The sequence below is a fragment of the Meleagris gallopavo genome, chromosome 9, assembly GCF_905368555.1.
Source record: "Meleagris gallopavo chromosome 9, MGAL_WU_HG_1.1, whole genome shotgun sequence".
Taxonomy (NCBI): Eukaryota; Metazoa; Chordata; class Aves; order Galliformes; family Phasianidae; genus Meleagris; species Meleagris gallopavo.
In genome coordinates, this window is record NC_139412.1 from 12105339 (window position 1) to 12123902 (window position 18564).

The 18564-nt window shown below is 42.6% G+C and overlaps 1 protein-coding gene and 1 long non-coding RNA gene across 2 annotated transcripts in view; one reads left to right on the plus strand and one right to left on the minus strand.

The window, feature by feature from the left end:
* LOC146543780 (uncharacterized) overlaps window positions 1-4762 on the plus strand; it is a 31213-nt gene extending 26451 nt beyond the window's left edge. The window contains exons 3-4 of the long non-coding RNA XR_014884987.1: window positions 3700-3802; window positions 4599-4762. This is a non-coding gene — a long non-coding RNA (uncharacterized LOC146543780). The remainder of the gene's footprint in view (window positions 1-3699; window positions 3803-4598) is intronic.
* Window positions 4156-13071, minus strand: LOC100545893 (ras-like protein family member 11A-like). Its single transcript, XM_003208395.5, has 4 exons — window positions 12569-13071; window positions 11118-11174; window positions 8629-8711; window positions 4156-4942 (listed from the first exon to the last, which is right to left on the minus strand). The coding sequence occupies exons 1-4, from the start codon at window positions 12711-12713 to the stop codon at window positions 4475-4477; spliced, it is 753 nt and encodes a 250-aa protein (XP_003208443.1). The 5' UTR covers window positions 12714-13071; the 3' UTR covers window positions 4156-4474.
* Between the last annotated feature and the right edge of the window lie 5493 nt (window positions 13072-18564).

Sequence of the window (18564 nt, forward strand, 5' to 3'; positions counted from 1 at the left end):
GAAGAGCCGCAAAACTTTACATGAATTAAACAGCTTTAAGCAAGCAGTGACTAAGCAACATAAATGAGCTTACAGGGGAGAAAGATACTGGGCAAAGCCAGTGAGAGCATCTGGGGAGAAATGGCATGAATTCAAAGGTTTGTCTAAATGCAGAGTTCTTCTGACTTGATTTAAGTGTGATTTAAAATGATTTAGGTAAAGAAGTTCAAAAGGCTAAGCAGGCACTCTTGTTTTGATATAAACCATGTCTGCAGTTAAAATATTTGGAAATATATCATACACTAAACACCAAAATTATTCTTTTAAGCCTAAGGAAGAGTGATTGCAGAGGTATTCCTTGCCAAACTAAACCAGCACAGGCGCGAATGGAGAGGGACAAGGAAGGGAGAGCCAGCAGGAGGAGGGTGAGAAAGTATCCAAGGAGGAGTCCTGCTTTGTTTCCAGAGATGATCGATGGGACAGCATTTTCTAGGACCATTGTCTCTGCTTTTGAGGTTTTTAGAATGGCTCTAGAGATCTTTTTAACTTAATTGCATGCCCTTCCTGTGCTAGTCCCAAAAGAGACAACATCAGCTCATAAGAGGTCTTGGAAATTACACGAACAACTAGAGACCAGCAAATATGTCATCATGTTCTGTCACTTCAGGGTCACGCGCTGCCTCTGCAGACTTCAGAGTGATTTGACCCAAAGCCTTCCAGCCTGGCACAGGGAAACCCCGCTATCACACTGAGCTGGCGGTCTTCCAGTTTGCCATTTGAAACCAATGGTTCTCTGGTACAACATTTCTTTCGTGCCACAGGAAGGTGCTCCTTCAGCTGGACACCTGACACAGAGCCTGTGCAAAGTGGGCACCCAGGGTACCAACACTTCTGTCTGAGCCGTTTCTTGAAATTGAGGTCTGAATTTTCCATTTTCCTCCTACTTTTCAAATGTAAAACTGGGATCACAACAGCCTGAGGAATCTGAATTCAGATGTTAAGATTTAAGCTATCTCTACTGAAAATGCAGACAACTGATGTGTAAATATCCTGACTAAGCAAGTCAGAAGGGGGCTGGCTTTCCTTTTAAGTTATCTTTCAAATTATCATTTACTAATATCTTCAGAGACTCACAGGCCAGTCTCACTGCTACTACAATGGTCAGGGTGTCAGAAATGCTTCACTCAGTGCCTTCTTAGCACAGTCTGTCATTCAAGTGACTTTTTCCAACTTTTAGTTGCAGTCTCGTGTAGCACTACTCACAGTGCTTTGTGCATCCCTGAGGGAGGCAGTACAGCCTGGTAGCTGTTGGGAAGTGTTGAGAATGGATGTTACAAAGGACACTGGTTTTGAGCTCGGCGGAAGCGATTCGGCGCAGCTGTGTAACCTTGGGGCAGATCACTCAACTGCTTTGTGCCCAAGCGAAGCCAGCTGCAAGGCGCCTTGGAAACCAGATGGTGCACAAGGTTTCAATCATTCAGGAAAATGAAGAGGTATATGGAAGGGGAAAAAAAAAGAGTTAATTCTGTAGTACATTGCTTCCAACAGATTTGATTTGGATTTAAGCAGAATAACTGAGAATTTTCTTGATAACCAGAATCTCTCAAAACCCCACCCCCTGCTCCCAGCCAAAGCCACAAACCCCACCACTTCCCCTCAAATTGCTTTCCCACGTTCTTCTTTGACTTTACATCAAGTACCTTCTCTCTAGAAGTTTCATTTCAAAGCTCCAGTAGAATGTATATTTCCCTTAGGCAGCCCGAAGAGACTTAGGATAGAGTTCTATGTGGCTAATCTTCAATATTTTACGTGGTCATTTTTAGGCACTGAATTCTGTATTGTTCTCTTCTCTATGCTTTTCATGCTATTGCTCTCATTCCTCAGCCTTGCTGAGCATCAGTGGCACAGCATTGTGCTCTGATGTTTCAGTACTGTGCTGTGAATAAAAATGCTGAGCTCGATCATCGCCTGTAGATGGTAAGTCCTGGCTTAAATCCATTATCAAAGCTACTACCAGATTTGTATTGCCAATTAATGAACGAAGGAAATGCTATACTCAAGTTTCTGTGGCAGAATAAATGCTAGCCACATGTTACTATTTAGGAGAAGACTTAAATATTTCAATATTTTTTGGCCTTATCTAAAACATGGATGTTTTTGCCCCCACCAGAGCCACGGGAATGTGGGAATACATACGTAGGAGTGCAAACATAGCAGTGCTTGCGTGTACTTCCAAAGCAGGTTATTAGGAAAAAAATATGTTTAGCCTAGTATAAACAAAGATATGAGATGTACATTTTATATACTACTCAGGAAAGGCCCTGTCTGATTTTATTAGTCGCTACCGAAAAGAAAACATTGACAGTTTTGAAATGTGTTGAACTTTCTTCCCAAATAAAGGATTAGAACTGAAAGAGCGAGTTACAAGCAAATTTAATAAGATAGAGGACCTAATTCCTTAAGGCTTTTATGAAAACAAATTTCAGCAAGCTGTCTTCAGAAAATTTAGCCCTAACTATACAGTATCAGAATGGTAAAATATGTGGTTGCTTTTCAAAACTGGCAATCACTATTCTGATGCAAACAATGTTCAGCTCTCTTGTCTCTCACAATCTCTTTGCTCATTTTCATGCTAAAGATTTGCTATTTGAACTATGCTGTTAGTACTTTGGAAGACTGAAATCTCATGCTAACAAAATGCTAAGAGGACAATGGCCCAGCTAGAATGTTAAGCTGTTAATAAACCATTAGCTAAAGTACAAATCCCTTAATATTGCTTGAGTCCCTGTTTGGTTGATCCAACTTTCTGTTTCACTTTCTACTACCAATTGAAGCTCTCTAAAAAAAAAAAAGCACAGTTGCTTTTTGTGAAGAGCTTGAAATTAAGCAGAACATCTCAAAATGCTGGCCGTGGAGAACAATAAACAGAACAGAAGGTGAGCTGTAGGTAAAGCAAATCCAAGTGATGAAGAAAATAATGAGTAGAGTTGTCCAGCATTGGGGCAAATGTAACGTAAAACAGAATTTCAAGCCCTGAGCTGTATGGATACTCATCAGACTCAATTTGCTTTTTTGCTGTTCATGAGTAAAACATTGAGTTAGCTCAGTACTGCTGCAGCTGGGAGTGTTTTTCCACATCCATGGAACTAGAATTTCCCCACCTGTGTTCCTCAGTGTAAATCATTGAGTTTTAATCCATTCCATGATCCTGTGAAGTGCTTGTGTGGCGTGTTTAAAGAAAAGGTCATTGTACCACGACTTCTGATGATCCAACCCAGTTTCTTTCCAATCCCATTAGGAACAGAATGATGGGTGCTTCATACTGTTGTTATTGCGACCATAAAATTGGCCAGCTCACAGGATGCAGCTTCAAACCTCTTGGCGCACACAGAGAACAACTGCAGTGAGAAAAACTGCCAGTGAGATCTCTATTGACAGACTGGTGATTTGGATGCATTGCAAGGGATCGAGTAAAACCTGGTTTTAAGGCAAATAACAAAATGATAAACTCCTGAAGCCAGGTGTTTCAGGCATCAGAAAACCCTTTCTGGTGAAAAATAATTTTAAAAAATTATAATGAATCAAATATACTTTGAGTAAAGGCCTTGTTTCTTTAAAAGATCATCTTGAGCATGAAATCTAACTTGTTTAGAAAAAAGGTTATATCGTTTCAGATCCCATCCTCGCTCTTGGTTAATACAGCCCATTTGCTCTCTGCAGGTTTTATAGCCATGCTGCTCTATTTGTTCCACATTATCATATAGGAAACTCAAACAAAAATGACTGGTAGACCACTGAGAATCTGCCTACAAAATGCTGCTATGTAAGTATTGTGCCCACAGAATCCCTTTCAGAAATGGTATGTGTTTAAAGAAAAATAATCTGAAATAGTTATAGTTTTGAAAATATCTTATAAAGAGAGGCTATAGAAGCTTGTAAATCTCTCCCCATGTTGCTAAGAACACCTTCTGCAGTTTTTGAATTATTATATTTGTTAAATCATTACTTTTTACTACTTATGCTTATCATTTACTTTTTGTCTTTATTTTCCAGTCTTGTGACTAAGCAAATTCGATTTTGCTTGCTCAGTATAGCTCATGTCACTCTCCTGATGCCTTGCCGTAGCTTACTGCCCACACTCGAGAACACAGCTGTCCCCAAGAGAAGCCACTCCTCTAAAAAAATCAGTTAGATTTATTTATTTTATTAATAAAGTCTACATTTTAAGCCTAAACTATTTGACTGCATTCCTTTTGGAAAAGAAATAATTTGGGGCAATCTATACCTTAAATCAGTTTTTTCATTCTTGCCCCAGGAGAAGAACATTCTGTGAGTTCCTCTGATGAACAAACATGGAATTTTTAAGGAAGATATATTAACAGAATGAAGGGACTTCTCACACAACCCAATGCTGTATTTTGGAGATTCCCTTAAACACCAGTTTATTTGCTTGCCTTTTGTCCAGGGGTGTGGAAAACAATTTTTATCAGCTACATCAAAGCGTAGTGGCAGATTTCCCTTTGGAAGTCAGAGCCTGTTTCAAACGTCTCTTTAAGTCCTGCATATTTGGAGACTTGGGTCGGACAAGGTGGAGACCTCTTCGTTTCTCTCCATTGCAGCTGCCAATCATCCTGCTCACCTCCTGGCAAAGCTGCTGGAAGGCTTCGTGCACGCCCTCGCAGTTCTCCCGCGCTGAGACTTCATAGTAAGTACCTCCCAGTTCGCTGGCCAGCTGGAGTCCTTCTTTGGAGGACACCTGCCTGGCTCGCAGGAGGTCTCCTTTGTTTGCCATCAGAAGCAGGGGGATGTTAGCATTGGGGTGAATCTTGCGGATGTGCTGGTACAGGGGCCGGATGACGCGGTAGCTCTCGTATTCTGTGATGGAGTAAACGAAAACGAAGCCATCTGCCCAGTAGATCGAGCGGTTTATCTGCTCCTGGCAGCAGATGCTGTCAGTGTCATCCTGCCGTCAAAACCAAGAGGTATGAGATTAGAAAACTGAGAAGAGGGAGCAGATGGAGCAGTCATACAGCAGCGCTGGCTGCTCAGAGCGGTGTTTTAGTGCGTGGCTGTTGCTCAGCACAAGGCAAAAACCTCTCTGATTGCTGGGCATGCACTGGAGACAGGAGAAAGTTCCATCTGTATCAGTAGCACGTTAAGGCAGCAGAAAAATGGAGAGGGATCGAAGCCACCATGTTGAAAATAAGAGAACAACCTAGTTCTGATGCTAACAAGTTCATTTTGTATTCTCATCTGGTGAATCCTTACAACAGTGACAGTAACCTGACCTTTTGGTGTGGGTAAAATGGTGATTGGAATGGTAAGCATTAAAAAATCTCAGCAGGCTATTCACACTGCTGCAAGTGAATGGCGGTCCCCAAGCTGTGTTTTATGGCTCTTTCCAATTCTGTATTCTGTGTCTCCATTGACAGGGGTTCTCACTAACTCCATTAAGTGAAGCCTGACAGGTTTTACTGCCATACACTTCTTCCAATAGTGAGAAGCAAGGTTACTTTGAAAAAGCAATTTGTTGCAAATAACCAATTACTGGAACTGAAAATGAGGTGAAATCTCATTGCTCGTTTGTGCAGCTGCAGTGTGCTTATATTAGTGCATTGCTGGTCACACGTTTGTTCTGCCCAACACAGCTCCTACTCATACAGCCATAATAGGCACCAGTGTGGAGAGTATAAAACAGAATACAATACCACAATACCATGGAGCTTGAAAAGAGATCAGCTTACTTTTCAAGATGAGGCTATTTTCAGCTAACCCTCTCTTGTTATCCCTGCTGGCATATTTCCCAACTAAACAGGGAGATCAGTGCTGCAGTTACTACCAGTATGCTTGGTTTGATAAGAATGGACATTCCTGTCAATAATCCAGGCTTTCTGGAGCCTTGCATTTTCTTCCATGTCCAACAAGGCAATGAACATATTCTACCCTTGTTGAAGTTGTAGGGAATTAGAGGTTCCTCTGTGTTCTTTAGTGGGAGTTCAACATCACGAATAGAGCCCAATTTTTTTGTTACTATTATTGCTAAATTCCATTCAACACATCATCAACTTCAGTAAGACTTGGGGGAGGCATTTTAAATCAACATAATTAGCACAATAAACAATTCAGCTGGTTGGCTGGGGAGGACAGATCCAGCATAACATGTCAGATCTTATCTTCCTAAACTAACACAGGCAACATTTCAGATACTTCAACATCATTCATAAATTGTTATTTTGTACATGTATGAGTTCATTCCAAAGGCATAGAGCACCTGGAGAAGTGTTTAAAGGTCTTATGGCAGAAACCTAGTTTATCATAACAAAGAATAAAAAATGTATGTGGTAAAAATGTAATCACTGTTCATTATCAGTCATGGAAATCTGAAGTATTAGAACGTATGCTCGAATATGTGTCTACACAGCACATATCTGCCATTCCCATATGTTTCAACAGGATTTGTGTGCACTCAGCAACCTCCCAAACCATATTGCTTTTATTTAGATATCTAAACATGAATTATAAAGCCTAAGTTCAGGAAGTAAAGGAGGAAAAGCATGAGCAAAACTGATTCATTCTTTATGGCCCATCAGACAATTGGAAGAAGGACTACAGTCAAGGCTCTTCTGCGGGAAGGAGGAAGCAGAGTTTCTGAAGGCTCAGATTACAAATTAGGCTTACAGCTTTCAGCAGCAGTTCTTCGAACTAACTGCCCTTTTCATATTGCACTGTGGCCAATACAGTCACTTGCTCATCACACTCAGTAATTCTTTGCTCTTACCAGCTTACAATAATACAAAGCTAAATCTTAGGTGTATTTTACTAGCAGTGAAATTGCTTAACAGATGCTCTAATCACTCTCCTCTCTGTGCTCCCCATCCGAGAAACAGCAAAACAAAACAAACTCAACCAGAGCTGCATACAGAAGGAAGATGGAGCCTCATAGCAGCCCTGCTTCAAAGGCAAATGAGAGCAAATTCAAGCCAGGATGGGGCAGACTGTGGGAAGAAGGGCAATTTGCACTGTTGGTGTCTGGGTTGTGTCCAATATGTAGGTAATTAGCCACCCTTCACATCCTGCTTGCCTCTTTTCACCAGCAAACTCCTTTTATGGGGAAAAAGAACTAATTGCTCTGGCAAGCTTGAAAATGCTTTTGGAGAAGATGTACATTTGAAGGGAACCCTAATGAGCAGAAACTCTCAGTTACCCCAGCTAGGCCCACCCAGTAGTGAGATGGATGGATAATCCCCACTGGAATGCTTTACTGGGGAAAATCAAAGGCTAATGGGCCATTTTTAAATGGAAATCTCTGCTCCAGAACGAATTTTGAAACACATAGTGATTTGTAGGCCAAGCAGCCATGAATCACCTAACAAAACCAGTTATCTCTTTGCTTCTGTTTCTCTCTTAAACATGAACATTTCCAGTGTGGCTGCAGTCCTGAGGATTCTACATAGCTTCCTCCTGAAATGCCTGCACACAGCAGTCTTTCTTAAGGATCTTACCAGCAAGTCCAACCTATTCTCATTCTTAGTAAGTTCTGGTCAGAAGCAGTCCTTTAAAATGCTTTCAGATACACTGTTTGATGCCAGCAGAGATCCAGGCTAAGATAAGTGCGTCTGTGGGAATTGTTGAAGCAGTGCAGACCTTTGAATGGGACAAAGAAAATGAAACTCTTTCCTAACTAAATTAAAATACTTTCTGACTAGGAAACCTCAGCTGTTGGTGTTACTGCATTTTGTAGAGCTCTGGTTACCGTCTCTAAATTCTCAGGCACTTTTAATTAAAACAGGGAAATCAGAAAATAAACATGTAGCCGGTGTGAAAGAAGGAGTTAAATTGCTTCACTCCCTCCTTTCTTCAAGGGATAGGGCAGGGAGGGGTCTCCCTTTGCTAAGTTTGTTGGGCATTCCCCATAGTGCTGAACCACCACCGCCAGGTTCTCTTTGCAGTGTCCTCTGTGCAAATTGGCATAGGGTCTTTGTTCTCTGAAGTCCCACCAGAATAGTTGGAAGACTTCAGGAATGGCTTCTCAGAAGGTTAGATTTGGTGGCAACAAGAGGATGCCTAATTTTACCATGAAATCTCAGGTTTTTTTTAATAGGAATTATTACTCCCCTGAGATTTTCACCTTTCACATAAAAATAAACTTCATTCCATTCCTGCTCTTCTGACATCATTTTCATCATCTTGTTCTGCAAGTAAAACTGCTCTTTTCAGAAAGAGACATCTTAATTCTAGATTCTGTTTGGCTCCCAGTCAAACACTAAAGCTAGAATATCTCAAATACCAATAGAAATAGGAAAGTATGTAAATGCTGACAGCTGAGAAATAAGAAATAAATAAAATTAAAAAACAAGCAAGGAAAGCACTGAAAAGCACTCTAGCTGAAATAGCCACTTCTGTGAGATCTATGCCCTCAGAAAGACACAGATTTGTTTTAATTCTGACTTACTCTTAAAGAAACCTGATTTAACCTCTGCAGGGGCTCATTTTGGTGGGGTTTAAGGTACACTTGTAAGTCTTCATTTGGGTTTGAGCCCAGGTGTATTTATTCTGGAAAACTGAGTTATTTACAGATTAACATGCTGGCAACAAACAAGAGACAGTAACTGTGTCGTAAAGTACTGATGTACTGAGCAGATGGTTTACCTCCAGTGAAACAAAGGGAGTATCCTGCACCTGTAGGGAGATCTGTTCCCCATCTATGGTGAATTTTCTTGAATACAATGCACCTGGTGGAAAAGCAAGATCGTTAGAGGCAGTGACTATGACTACAAAGAAATAGTACATGAGGGGAAAATGGAAGTGCTGAAAGCCAGAATTTGAGGCTTATGATTCATAGCTGCGTATAGAAAGGTGAGTGGAACCAGAGAGATTGTTGTGGTTCTGTATTTGTTATATGGCTGAATGTTTCCACTGTACCTCCAGGATGGTATATAGAAAAGACAGCACTTAGTATTGAGTCAAATACTCTATTAAAGCAGGTGCATGAATTGCATTTTGGTTTCCAATCTGTATTGTTAACTTTTTAAAATGGAGGTAGTATATATTCTTAATCTCAAGCCAAGCTATCTGGGTGTTTACTGTAAATTAAGTGAACTGCTTCCTTTTGTATTTTGGGGGGATTTATTTATTTACTTATCGTAAGAAAGGAGAATATTCTAGGTTTGGATGCAGAGCAGGTGACTAGATACAGAAAACACAGATGCTCTTTAGGATTTGTGTGACTTTTGCAGTCAGAGCTTGGTTGAAATCCCCAAAGACCGGACAGTTTGAATTGGACTTCTGGTTAGTGTGAATGACTGATTCTCAAGGCCGTGTCCCGGCTCAAAGAGCCCTGGGGCTGACCCACCTCTTTGAAGAGCATCAATGTTCTGGGCTTGAGTTTTATTTTGTTACTGGAGTACAGATTAAGTGACAAGGAAATCTTTTCATCCTGCAAACTATCCATGGTTATGATAAGAACAGCTTCAGAGATTGATGTTATCGACATTTTTCTTTAGAACTTAGTGCAAGTCACATGGATGTACAAGAAATGCTATATCCTCAGCTGTTGTGTGTGACCTTTCACTGTTGTCCAACTACAGTTGTCATTTCTACATCTTAAAACAATGCCCATCATCTCAAACCTAGAGAAATCCTATCTACTGGAGAGTAAGGACTGCAGACCAACAGAGTGGCCAGTTAGTGACAGTAATGCCATCGCTTTGAAAATTGTCTGTGTAAGATTTGGTTTGAAGAAACAAGTACTTTTATTCCAGTGGTAACTATCCGGAGCTCATAGAAGTATTTACAATATAAGGAAATTCAATATAGCAAAGTTTGCTGCATCTGGATCCAACATTATCATATTATATTTTAATACTAACTCTGTGAGGTAACATAACACCCCTGGGGAGCTTTTTTTTTTTTTTTCAAAACACATTGGCTTTTAAGCTGGAAAAACGATGCTGGTTTATGGGAAAGTACTGCACCCCTGAACTGAGACCAGGCAACATATCATTTTTACTCTGTAATACACTACAGGAAAAAAAGACCTGGTACTTCCAGACACTGGCTGTGCTCTGCCTTACACTCAACTGAAGAAAAAGCATGCTTGAATGGTCACAAATACACTACCACCTGTTTCCTATTTCTGGCATATTTGTTTCTTCTACAGCATGGCTGTTGGGCTGGTAGCTTAATGAGAAAAGCATGTGGTTCTCGGCAACGATCCATTGCAAAGCTCAGAAGTCTGACTTGATGTACAATCTCCCATAGAAAAGATGAAGGAAAAAAAAGAAATAGTGCAGGCAGCCATCAAGGTTGCTTGGGGTCAGTGAGAGGGGCTGTACAGAGGAGCTTTCAGACTTCATTTCATCAGACAAGCAGAGATCAAACGTGTCTTGTACTGCCATCTCTATTCCTAGCTCATTGTTCTAAATTCACTGGTGTCTTCAATTCAGTATGTGTCACTGTTTTCTTATCCCCTCCTTTTTCACCCCCTCAAAAAATGTTAGATAGCCTACGTGCTGTGGGATGTGCTTGAGGTATGAGTGCAGTGATCCTTTCTACAGTCCTGGCTGAAACAGTCAGTGCTTACTTGGAACAGAGGCTGTGAATTAAACAGTTCACATGAACACATCTCCTGAGGTGTCAGAATGAAACAAGAAACGAGGTGGGAGTTTGCACGGCCCCTTTGCTTATCTTGCTGAAAGAAGACTTCAAATTGAAATTCTCCATTGCCACAAGAGCCACCAAAAGAAAAGGAATACACGGGGAAAAAAAGTTCTGAATTGCCTTTTGTGTGCTTTGGAATTCCTCTGGCTTCCCGGAGGCTGCAGAGAGCAGCACTGGCTCTTTGTGGTTTGGTCAATATACAAGTTTCTCCTAGAGCCTGGACTTTAGTATAGGTATATCCCCAAGCAAGCCTTTTTACTCTGATCCTATTCCATCAAGCTGGGGGAAAAAAATGGCTAACAGGAACGTGAATAATGAGGCTTTGATTTATTGCTTTCATAGCTTGAGGCTATTAACTGAAAATATGCACCTCATGGACATCTAACACTGCTCGGCTTTCCTGTAATGTGCACCAGTCACAAAAGAGAGTGGATTCCTTTTCAAGCTATCTGCAGCACTGCAGTAGAAAACAGACTTACCAGCGTTGGCTTCATAGTCTCCAATAAATCTCTTAGTGAGAAAGCGCACAACCAGAGCTGTAAAACAATGAAAAAATATGGGCCTTTAATGGGAACCAAAGTCAGAACACATGTAGTATCTTACTGGAAGAGTTAGTATAATATGAAACCAACTTAATCTTGCTATTGCTCACTTATTATTCTGAAAATCCTTCTCTCTGCACTCACAAAAAAGGACTGGGGCCAAACTGTGATAGCTAAAGCAGTGCTTTTAGCAATTTGTATTGTAAATCACCCCTCACGTTCAGTGAGGCTGTGTGGTGTGGGCTGCAGAGGACTGTTTGTTGTGACGGCAGATGTGACAATCTGACCTTTGGTTTAAAGTAATTTAGGAGAAGAGTAACATGCCAAACACTTACAGTACTGAAATGAATCCAGATGCCAGCTTTAAGGCCTCTGTGTCATATCAGAAGTGTGGCTGAGGGATCAAATGGCTCTTCCCAGCCTTAAAAATCCTCAGTCCTCCTGGTGAAAGCCATTAGTGATATCTAATTACATCCAGCAAACAAACTGCATGTGCTGTACACGCACAGGTCATGCTCCAGTGCTCTGGGACTTCTTATTCATCTTAACCCGTGGTGCTTTCATGTACTATTGAATTAGAACATTTTCCATTTTTGTGATCTCTTGATAACATTTAAAGCCCCTTTATGGCCACAGTGACTTATATTCCTCTATTGCTTTCATCTCAGCAGATTCCTAAACATTTTCAAAACCACTCCATTTTATTCTGCAAGCAATTGCATCATAGATTTATTTAAATAGATTTCATTTAAAATAATATATATATTTTTCACAGTACGTACTGAGTCACCTCCTTGGTACCTTTAAGTGAAATTCACTGTGCCCTTCAACAAAGTACCTAAAAATAATGCAGAAATGTAGCTGCTTCAAATCTAAAACAACTGAACTCTTTCCTGAACACTGTGGAACCCCAGATGTAGTAAAAACGGATTGTGAACCATCTCTTCCAAAGCAATAACGCTTGCTTTATCCTCCTCTCCTCTCCTTTGCAGAATAGCGCAGGCAGGCACATCCTGTATGCTATTATTTGTCCACACAGCAGTCAGCATGTACAGCAGGAGAACAGAAATCACTAACCCCATTTTTGGGGGTGTGGACATGAAGATGCGGATAAATGATTCACACAGGGCCACGGAGATTCGTTTGCGAGTACAGAGCTCCCCACGCTTTGCCCTGTCCTCACACTGCCTGGTCACAGCCCTGCAGCAAACCTGCCTCACAAATGAGTCAGAACAAGCCAACAAAATAAAAACAAAACAAACAACAAAGCAACTTAGAATGCTTTGGCTGCAAAGGTTATGAGAGTTTTCACAGCCGTGGCTGTGAGCTGCAAAGCTGCAAGTAGCCCTGCAGCAAGCAAACGGTGTGAGCAGCGCCCGCGGGCTTACCTGTCTTGCCAACACTGCTGCCACCCAGCACCACCAGCTTGATGATTTTGTTGGGCACGCAGTCTAATACCGGATACTCTGGTATGGGAAGCAAGAGAAAGTTAGTAGAATACTGTGACATGGTATCCTGAGAGATGAGACGCATGCCAGAAATGAGAGCTGATCAACTCCAGTAGGAGTTGGGAGAGAAGAGAAGGAAAACAGCTTCTCTGCGTCTGTTCTTGGCTGCGTGTCCCTGGGAAGAGAAGCCTTCTCATTGCATTTAAGTCGCTTTCCCGAGGAATGTTAGAGCAACCGGCCTCCTCTTCCGATGCCTCTGCTCAGACAGCGACTTTGGAAAGCAAAAGGAAACTTTTTGATCAACCCCCGTGAAAACTGACTCCTCCGCTCAGCAGCCAATCACAAGTGAAGCCATGACATTCCTCCGGCCGGGCACCAGCGTGTGCCTCCATCCACCCACCACGCTCCCGCTCCCCGCTTTATCTCCCCGCTGCCTGTTTGATGTGCTTCCCCTTGGCTGCTCACTAAAACAAGGTCCTTCTGGCTCTCAGTCATCGCAGCCGTGTTTGCAGTGAGGTACAGTCACCCCAGTGCCCTACTCTCGTTCCACTTTGAATAATCCCATTCTGCCTGTCTAGTTTCTCTGCATTTTCAATTGATTCCAACTCTACGCTCTGTTGTTCTCCCTGGCCTATTGTGCCCTGCAGTAGGGCCCCTTCAGAGTGCTGGAACTGATGGGACGCTTCTTTTCAGGAAAATAAACCCTTTTTTCCTCTGCAGAATTCAGAGAGCAGTGGGTTCATAAAATCGCAGAATGGCTCAGGTTGGAGGAGAACATGAAGATCATTAAGTTCCAACCCCCTCCATGGGCTGGTTGACCCCCACCAGATCAGGCTGCCCAGGGTTATTTGCAAGCACTATCTCACATTTGTATCCTCTGGGATACATTTCATCTACTGTTTTTTTATGTGGCAATAGTTGCAATGGCCCGTTGGAATATGGATCAGCACCATGTTAGGGCATTACTGTGTCTCTAAGCATGGAAAAGTGAATTTGGGCTGACAACAGCAATGAGAAAGCTGAGGAAGGACTCAAGCCTTCAGTGGGGTGAGCGAGACAGAGGGAGCGAAGAAAGAATGACTTCTATAGGAGTGTAGTGTTGAGACAGCTGGCAGCTGGAAGGTCTGCAGGGATGACAGCATGTAACCGTACACGAACTACAATCAGCTCTCAGTTATCAAGGATAATGGGGAGGGAAGAGAAAGCAAAGAGTGACTGGGAGAGAATGAGCCAGATAAAGAAAAAACTGCAAATAATATAAAACAGATGTAAATTAAACTACAGAAAAGATAGTCTGAGCATTCATCTCTGCAAAACTGGTCAGAAGAAGTCTGCAAAGGGCTTCAGGCAGCGATGGGAAGAGGCGAGCCTGGTGCCTGCAGTGTACTGCTGGGACGTGCGCTCCGTCACGCTGTGTGGGAAACAGATCCTGACGGAAAGTGGCACCGCAGCTAATCCACCCACAGGCCCCAGAGACCCAGGCGTGCTGATTTCTCCTGCCCTCTGTATGCTCCTGCCAGGCAGAGGGTAGGCATGGCTCCTTATGGAGAGGCTGCAGCCACCAAAAGAACTTTCTGTGCCTAGACGCTTTTGCACAGCTGCTTTCAATCACAGCGTACACAGAGCTCTCCCAGCAGGTTTCAGAAGCCAGGACATGGCTGTGAGCAGTAGGAGGGGGAAGCAGGCCAGCTTTCTAGTTTGCCACTCCTTCTCAAAGCACTGGGTGCCAGCTTTTCAAATGATCTCCATTTCCATGCCAGCCCCGCAGAGGACCTAAGCATGTCACATGTGAACTGGGTGCAGAGCTTTAGAAAAATCTAGCTTTGGTGCACAGCAGTCCAGCGAAATAAGCACAGGATGAGGAAGATTCATGAATGTGTCACTTTTCCAGGGCACAGTTTCCCTTCTAAAAAGCTCTGAAGCAATATTTGTGCTGAGTTGTGTAAGCATGCAGGGTTATTACTTCGACCATCATGACTGTCAGCTCAGGAGGAGTGGGACAAAAGGCCTGGAAGGCTCTGCAGCTCATGGTGCTGAGAGAGAGCCACCAGATCACGAGTCGTCTGGGACATGACTTCTAGGTGAATGGAGTAAATGAGCTTCCAAATTTTTGGAAACACCCAAACATTGAAAAATCTTCTCCAGGACATTTCAGATGGGTGCCTTAATCTTGCAGAAGTTTTATAGAACAGGCAAAGTGAGAGGAAAATATTCAAAGTCCTGTGGTCAATAAGCAGGGTGCTTTGAACTGTGTAATTGAGCTGGACACATCATAAATTTGGGGATTAACTAGCAACTCTCTAAGTACAATGTTGGAACCCTTGTTACCATTCCCTATTAAAAGCATATGCTAGTGAGTAATATAAAAGTATTCATCACTACAGCTCTCCTATAAAAACAAGTGGCAGTAATCTATCAGTGTCTAGGTGGCCAGAAGAGCTTCAGTGCAGGGAAAAAGGCCAGATAAGCTAAGGAGTACCATGTAGAACATTCTATACTAGAAAAAGCATTCTTAGAACAATACGGATCAGCTGAATTTCTCCGGAAGAGGAAGATACTGTTGACAGAAACAAAAGTAAATGTCCTTTGGGGTAACCAAATGTTGTGTCAGTGCTGAGCAACTCCAGAAGGTTCTCAAGAAGAAGTGCAGCTTTAGTCTAGATAAATGTAAAGGAATGCATCTAGAGAAGAATGACACAAACTATGCTTAAATGATGCTGAACTTGGATGCGGCACTCATAAATTAGGAAGGAGACCCTGGAGTCATTGCCAGCAGTTCTCTAAGATCAACAGCTCAGTGTGCAAGAGCAGTGGAAAAAAACGCCAACAAAACCTTCAAGGGGAATGAAGAACAAGACATGGGACAGCTTTTTGCTGCTTACAGAAAAGCTCCAAGCACCCCCAGCTCCACTCTGCAGCTCTCTGCATCTCACCTACACAGTGGGGTGTGAGAAGGGGCAGAGCTGGGCAGCTGAAGTGGTCATGGGCATGGAGCAGCTGCTAGAAAAGCTGAATGCACGTGTTGCTGCTGACACCTGAGAGGAACAGTGTGGGGCAGGAATGAAAGAAAGCCCAGCGGTGGTGGTTTAACTGCTTCTTTTGGCAGCTGTGATGGCTTCTGGTTGCCTACAACAAACATGGAAGCAGTTTTAGAGTACATCTTGGAAGCAGACCAATTGATTTCTAGTTCCTTTGCTCATACAGTTCAATCTCATTTTCTCATGCACTAGTCCAGGCTTCTTATGCTTCTAAGCAAAGCCTGCTGCCACTGTGCAGGATGTGCAGGAATCTCTGTCCATATGTAATGGTTGTTTGGATTTTTTTTAAATGGTAGTAAAAAAGCAACATATTCTCCCAAAAGTTGTAAATATATTACCAAGCTCCTTTTTTAAACAACAACAACAAAGGTAACATTTAAGCTCTGATGCTGAAGAACAAACCAAGAAAGATATAAAACAAAGAGGTTTTGAATCTGATCTTTATCTGATTATCTGGATTTTCAGAACAGTCTTTTCACTGAGTGAAACCATGCAGAGGATTCACACTATTTGAGATTGTATAACCCTTGGCATGTAGAATAAGAATTGTTTTTAAAAGAGATTTTAATTGTTTGTGTACAATGGACTTATATTTAGCTAAAAAAGCGCATGTTTTTAATTCAAATTCTCTTGGAAAAACAATAGCTTAAATTAAAGAGAGAATGTTTGCAAAACTCAGAGCAACTTTGAAAACATTTGGATGATTCTGAAGGTTTCGCTAACCACTGGCTGGGTTGCTCCACGCAAAGATATGTGCCTTTGCGTGTTGCACAGAGATTATGTTGTTTCCACACCAAAATTGTAAAGATTTATTGATTGGTCTATGTTGCTTTTGGCTACGATTTTCATAAGATTTTCTGTTTTTAATGTTATTGGCACTTGTACGTATTTTCAGAGATGAAGTATTCTAAAAATAAAAATATTTTTCATTTACCATAGTGCTTTTCATACAAGGACATCAAATCCCTTTCAAAACTGTATGTAATTATTCCTCATACACTTTACAAAGGGAGAAACAGATGAGCAGAGCTAGAATGGTCTTGCTAAGGCCACCACACATTGAGAAAAAGACTCATTCCCGTTCTGCCTAGCACTAGCAAAAGTGATCTTTCCTCTAGAAGTCTGTTTGCAGTGGTTACATTCACCCCAGTGTCTCTCTGTTGTTTTTGTACAGTATTTTGACGTTATGGCAACACTGCTGGAGAAACAGGCTCATTTCTGAGCAGAAATGCAAAGTGTGGTGCTGGGGAAAAGCCATTTCTGCAGATGCTGGGATAAATCTCACTGCCAGCGGCTTGTGCGTGCATCCCCCACTCCTCAGCGTCTAAACAAGCACAGATTGATCTTTGCAGCTTTGTCTGATTGCCTTTGTTCTTTGTGGTAAACTGGAGGCCCAAAGGCCAGCTTTCACCCTACAGTGCTTGGGCACTAAACAAAAGCAGCGTTTTTTACCACCTTGTTTCTCCCAGTAACACTTCCCAGCTCCTGCTAGCTGGAAGAGCAGCTGCAAAGCACCTCTGTAGAAGTTAAGATTGGAACAGCCCTGAATGTCATGTGAATGAGGAGCTAGCCTTTCTCTACATTTGGGGCTGCACCTTGTGCAGACATTAAAAATTGGGCCTCTTGGGAAGATGTCATCTGGGAACGAGACTGTCATTTTAGCACGATATTTTTACCCAGCACAAAGCTGTTCCGATCCTGAGACCAGAGGGGAAGGAAGTGTCCTCAGATTCTGTTGTGACATCCACGATAAATCACAGTTAATTCTATTTTGGGATGTCAGGGAGGAGATCATTTAAATATAAAGTTAAATTTGGTTAAACACTGTACAGATTCCACTATTTCTGTACTTCCTGTCTCTAATTTTGTTGCAATGCGTTCATGGAAACCCTGTAAGTGACATCTGTCATTTTTCACTTTTAGTGTATTTTTAAGGACTTTTTTAGGTTGTGGAATACTCTCTCTTGGGATCCTGTAGCAGATGACGTGGGAAGCACAGTGTGTATAAAAGAACATAGCTGCAGGCAAGCAACTCAAATAGAATGGAAACTTCTTGGCCTCATAAAAAAGTGTGCTTTGGAAACTGAGCCATCCCTTCCACAAAGGTCTTCCCACATGGTCAGGGCTGAAGTGAGGGGCAGCGTGTGGAAATAGTCCTGCTCATGGGGTGCTTCTTGTGCAGCACAGCTGAGGGCTCCTCTGCTCACCACCAGCACTGTTCAACAGCACTTCATTTATAGGGATCCCAAAATATTAGTCAGGTTTCTTCCGGATTCAACACAGAGAATTCCATACGTCACTGGGACAACCAGCACTTCCACCCACCTGCGGGATGCTTTTTCTGATACATGTTTGCTTTTGGTACGCAGTGTGTGAAGCGTTACATGGCAGCTGGGCAGCATTCTTCACTCCTTTCCCACTGGGTGTACAATAGATACTGTTATCACAGTGCTGTGCTCTGAAAGGCTCCTTTCTGTGTTCGTGCTGCGAGGAGGACACGTGGTGAGAGCAGAAACAATGCCTGACTCCTTCATCACACTGGACAGCCCTGTAAAAGCCACGCTTCGAATCACAGGAACATTAAGGTTGGGAAAGACCTCCAAGATCATCCAGTTCAGTTGTCCGCCTACCACTGATATTGCCCACTAACCACGTCCCTAAGTACCACATCTCCACGGTTCTTGCACATCTCCAGCCACAGTGACTCCATCACCTCTCTGGGTGCCAGCACCTCATCGCTCTTTCATGAAATGAATGTTTCCTAGTATCCAGCGAGAAACAGACCCTTCAGAGCCCCGCCACTGCGGGCACGGCGGGCACGGCGCGCCTGCAGCGCGCCCGGCCCCCGCGGTGCGCCGGAACGAGAGGAGCCGCAGTGCGCGGCGCAGCCCGGCCCCT

Excerpts from the sequence above, each read along its gene's own strand:
- LOC100545893 (XM_003208395.5), bottom strand. The coding sequence starts at position 12,713 with ATGCGTCTCATCTCTCAGGATACCATGTCACAGTATTCTACTAACTTT. Across the intron at positions 8,712-11,117 it reads AGACTATGAAGCCAACGCTG|GTGCATTGTATTCAAGAAAA; the intron begins GTAAGTCTGTTT and ends CTTTTCCACCAG. Across the intron at positions 4,943-8,628 it reads CTCCCTTTGTTTCACTGGAG|GATGACACTGACAGCATCTG; the intron begins GTAAACCATCTG and ends TTTTGACGGCAG.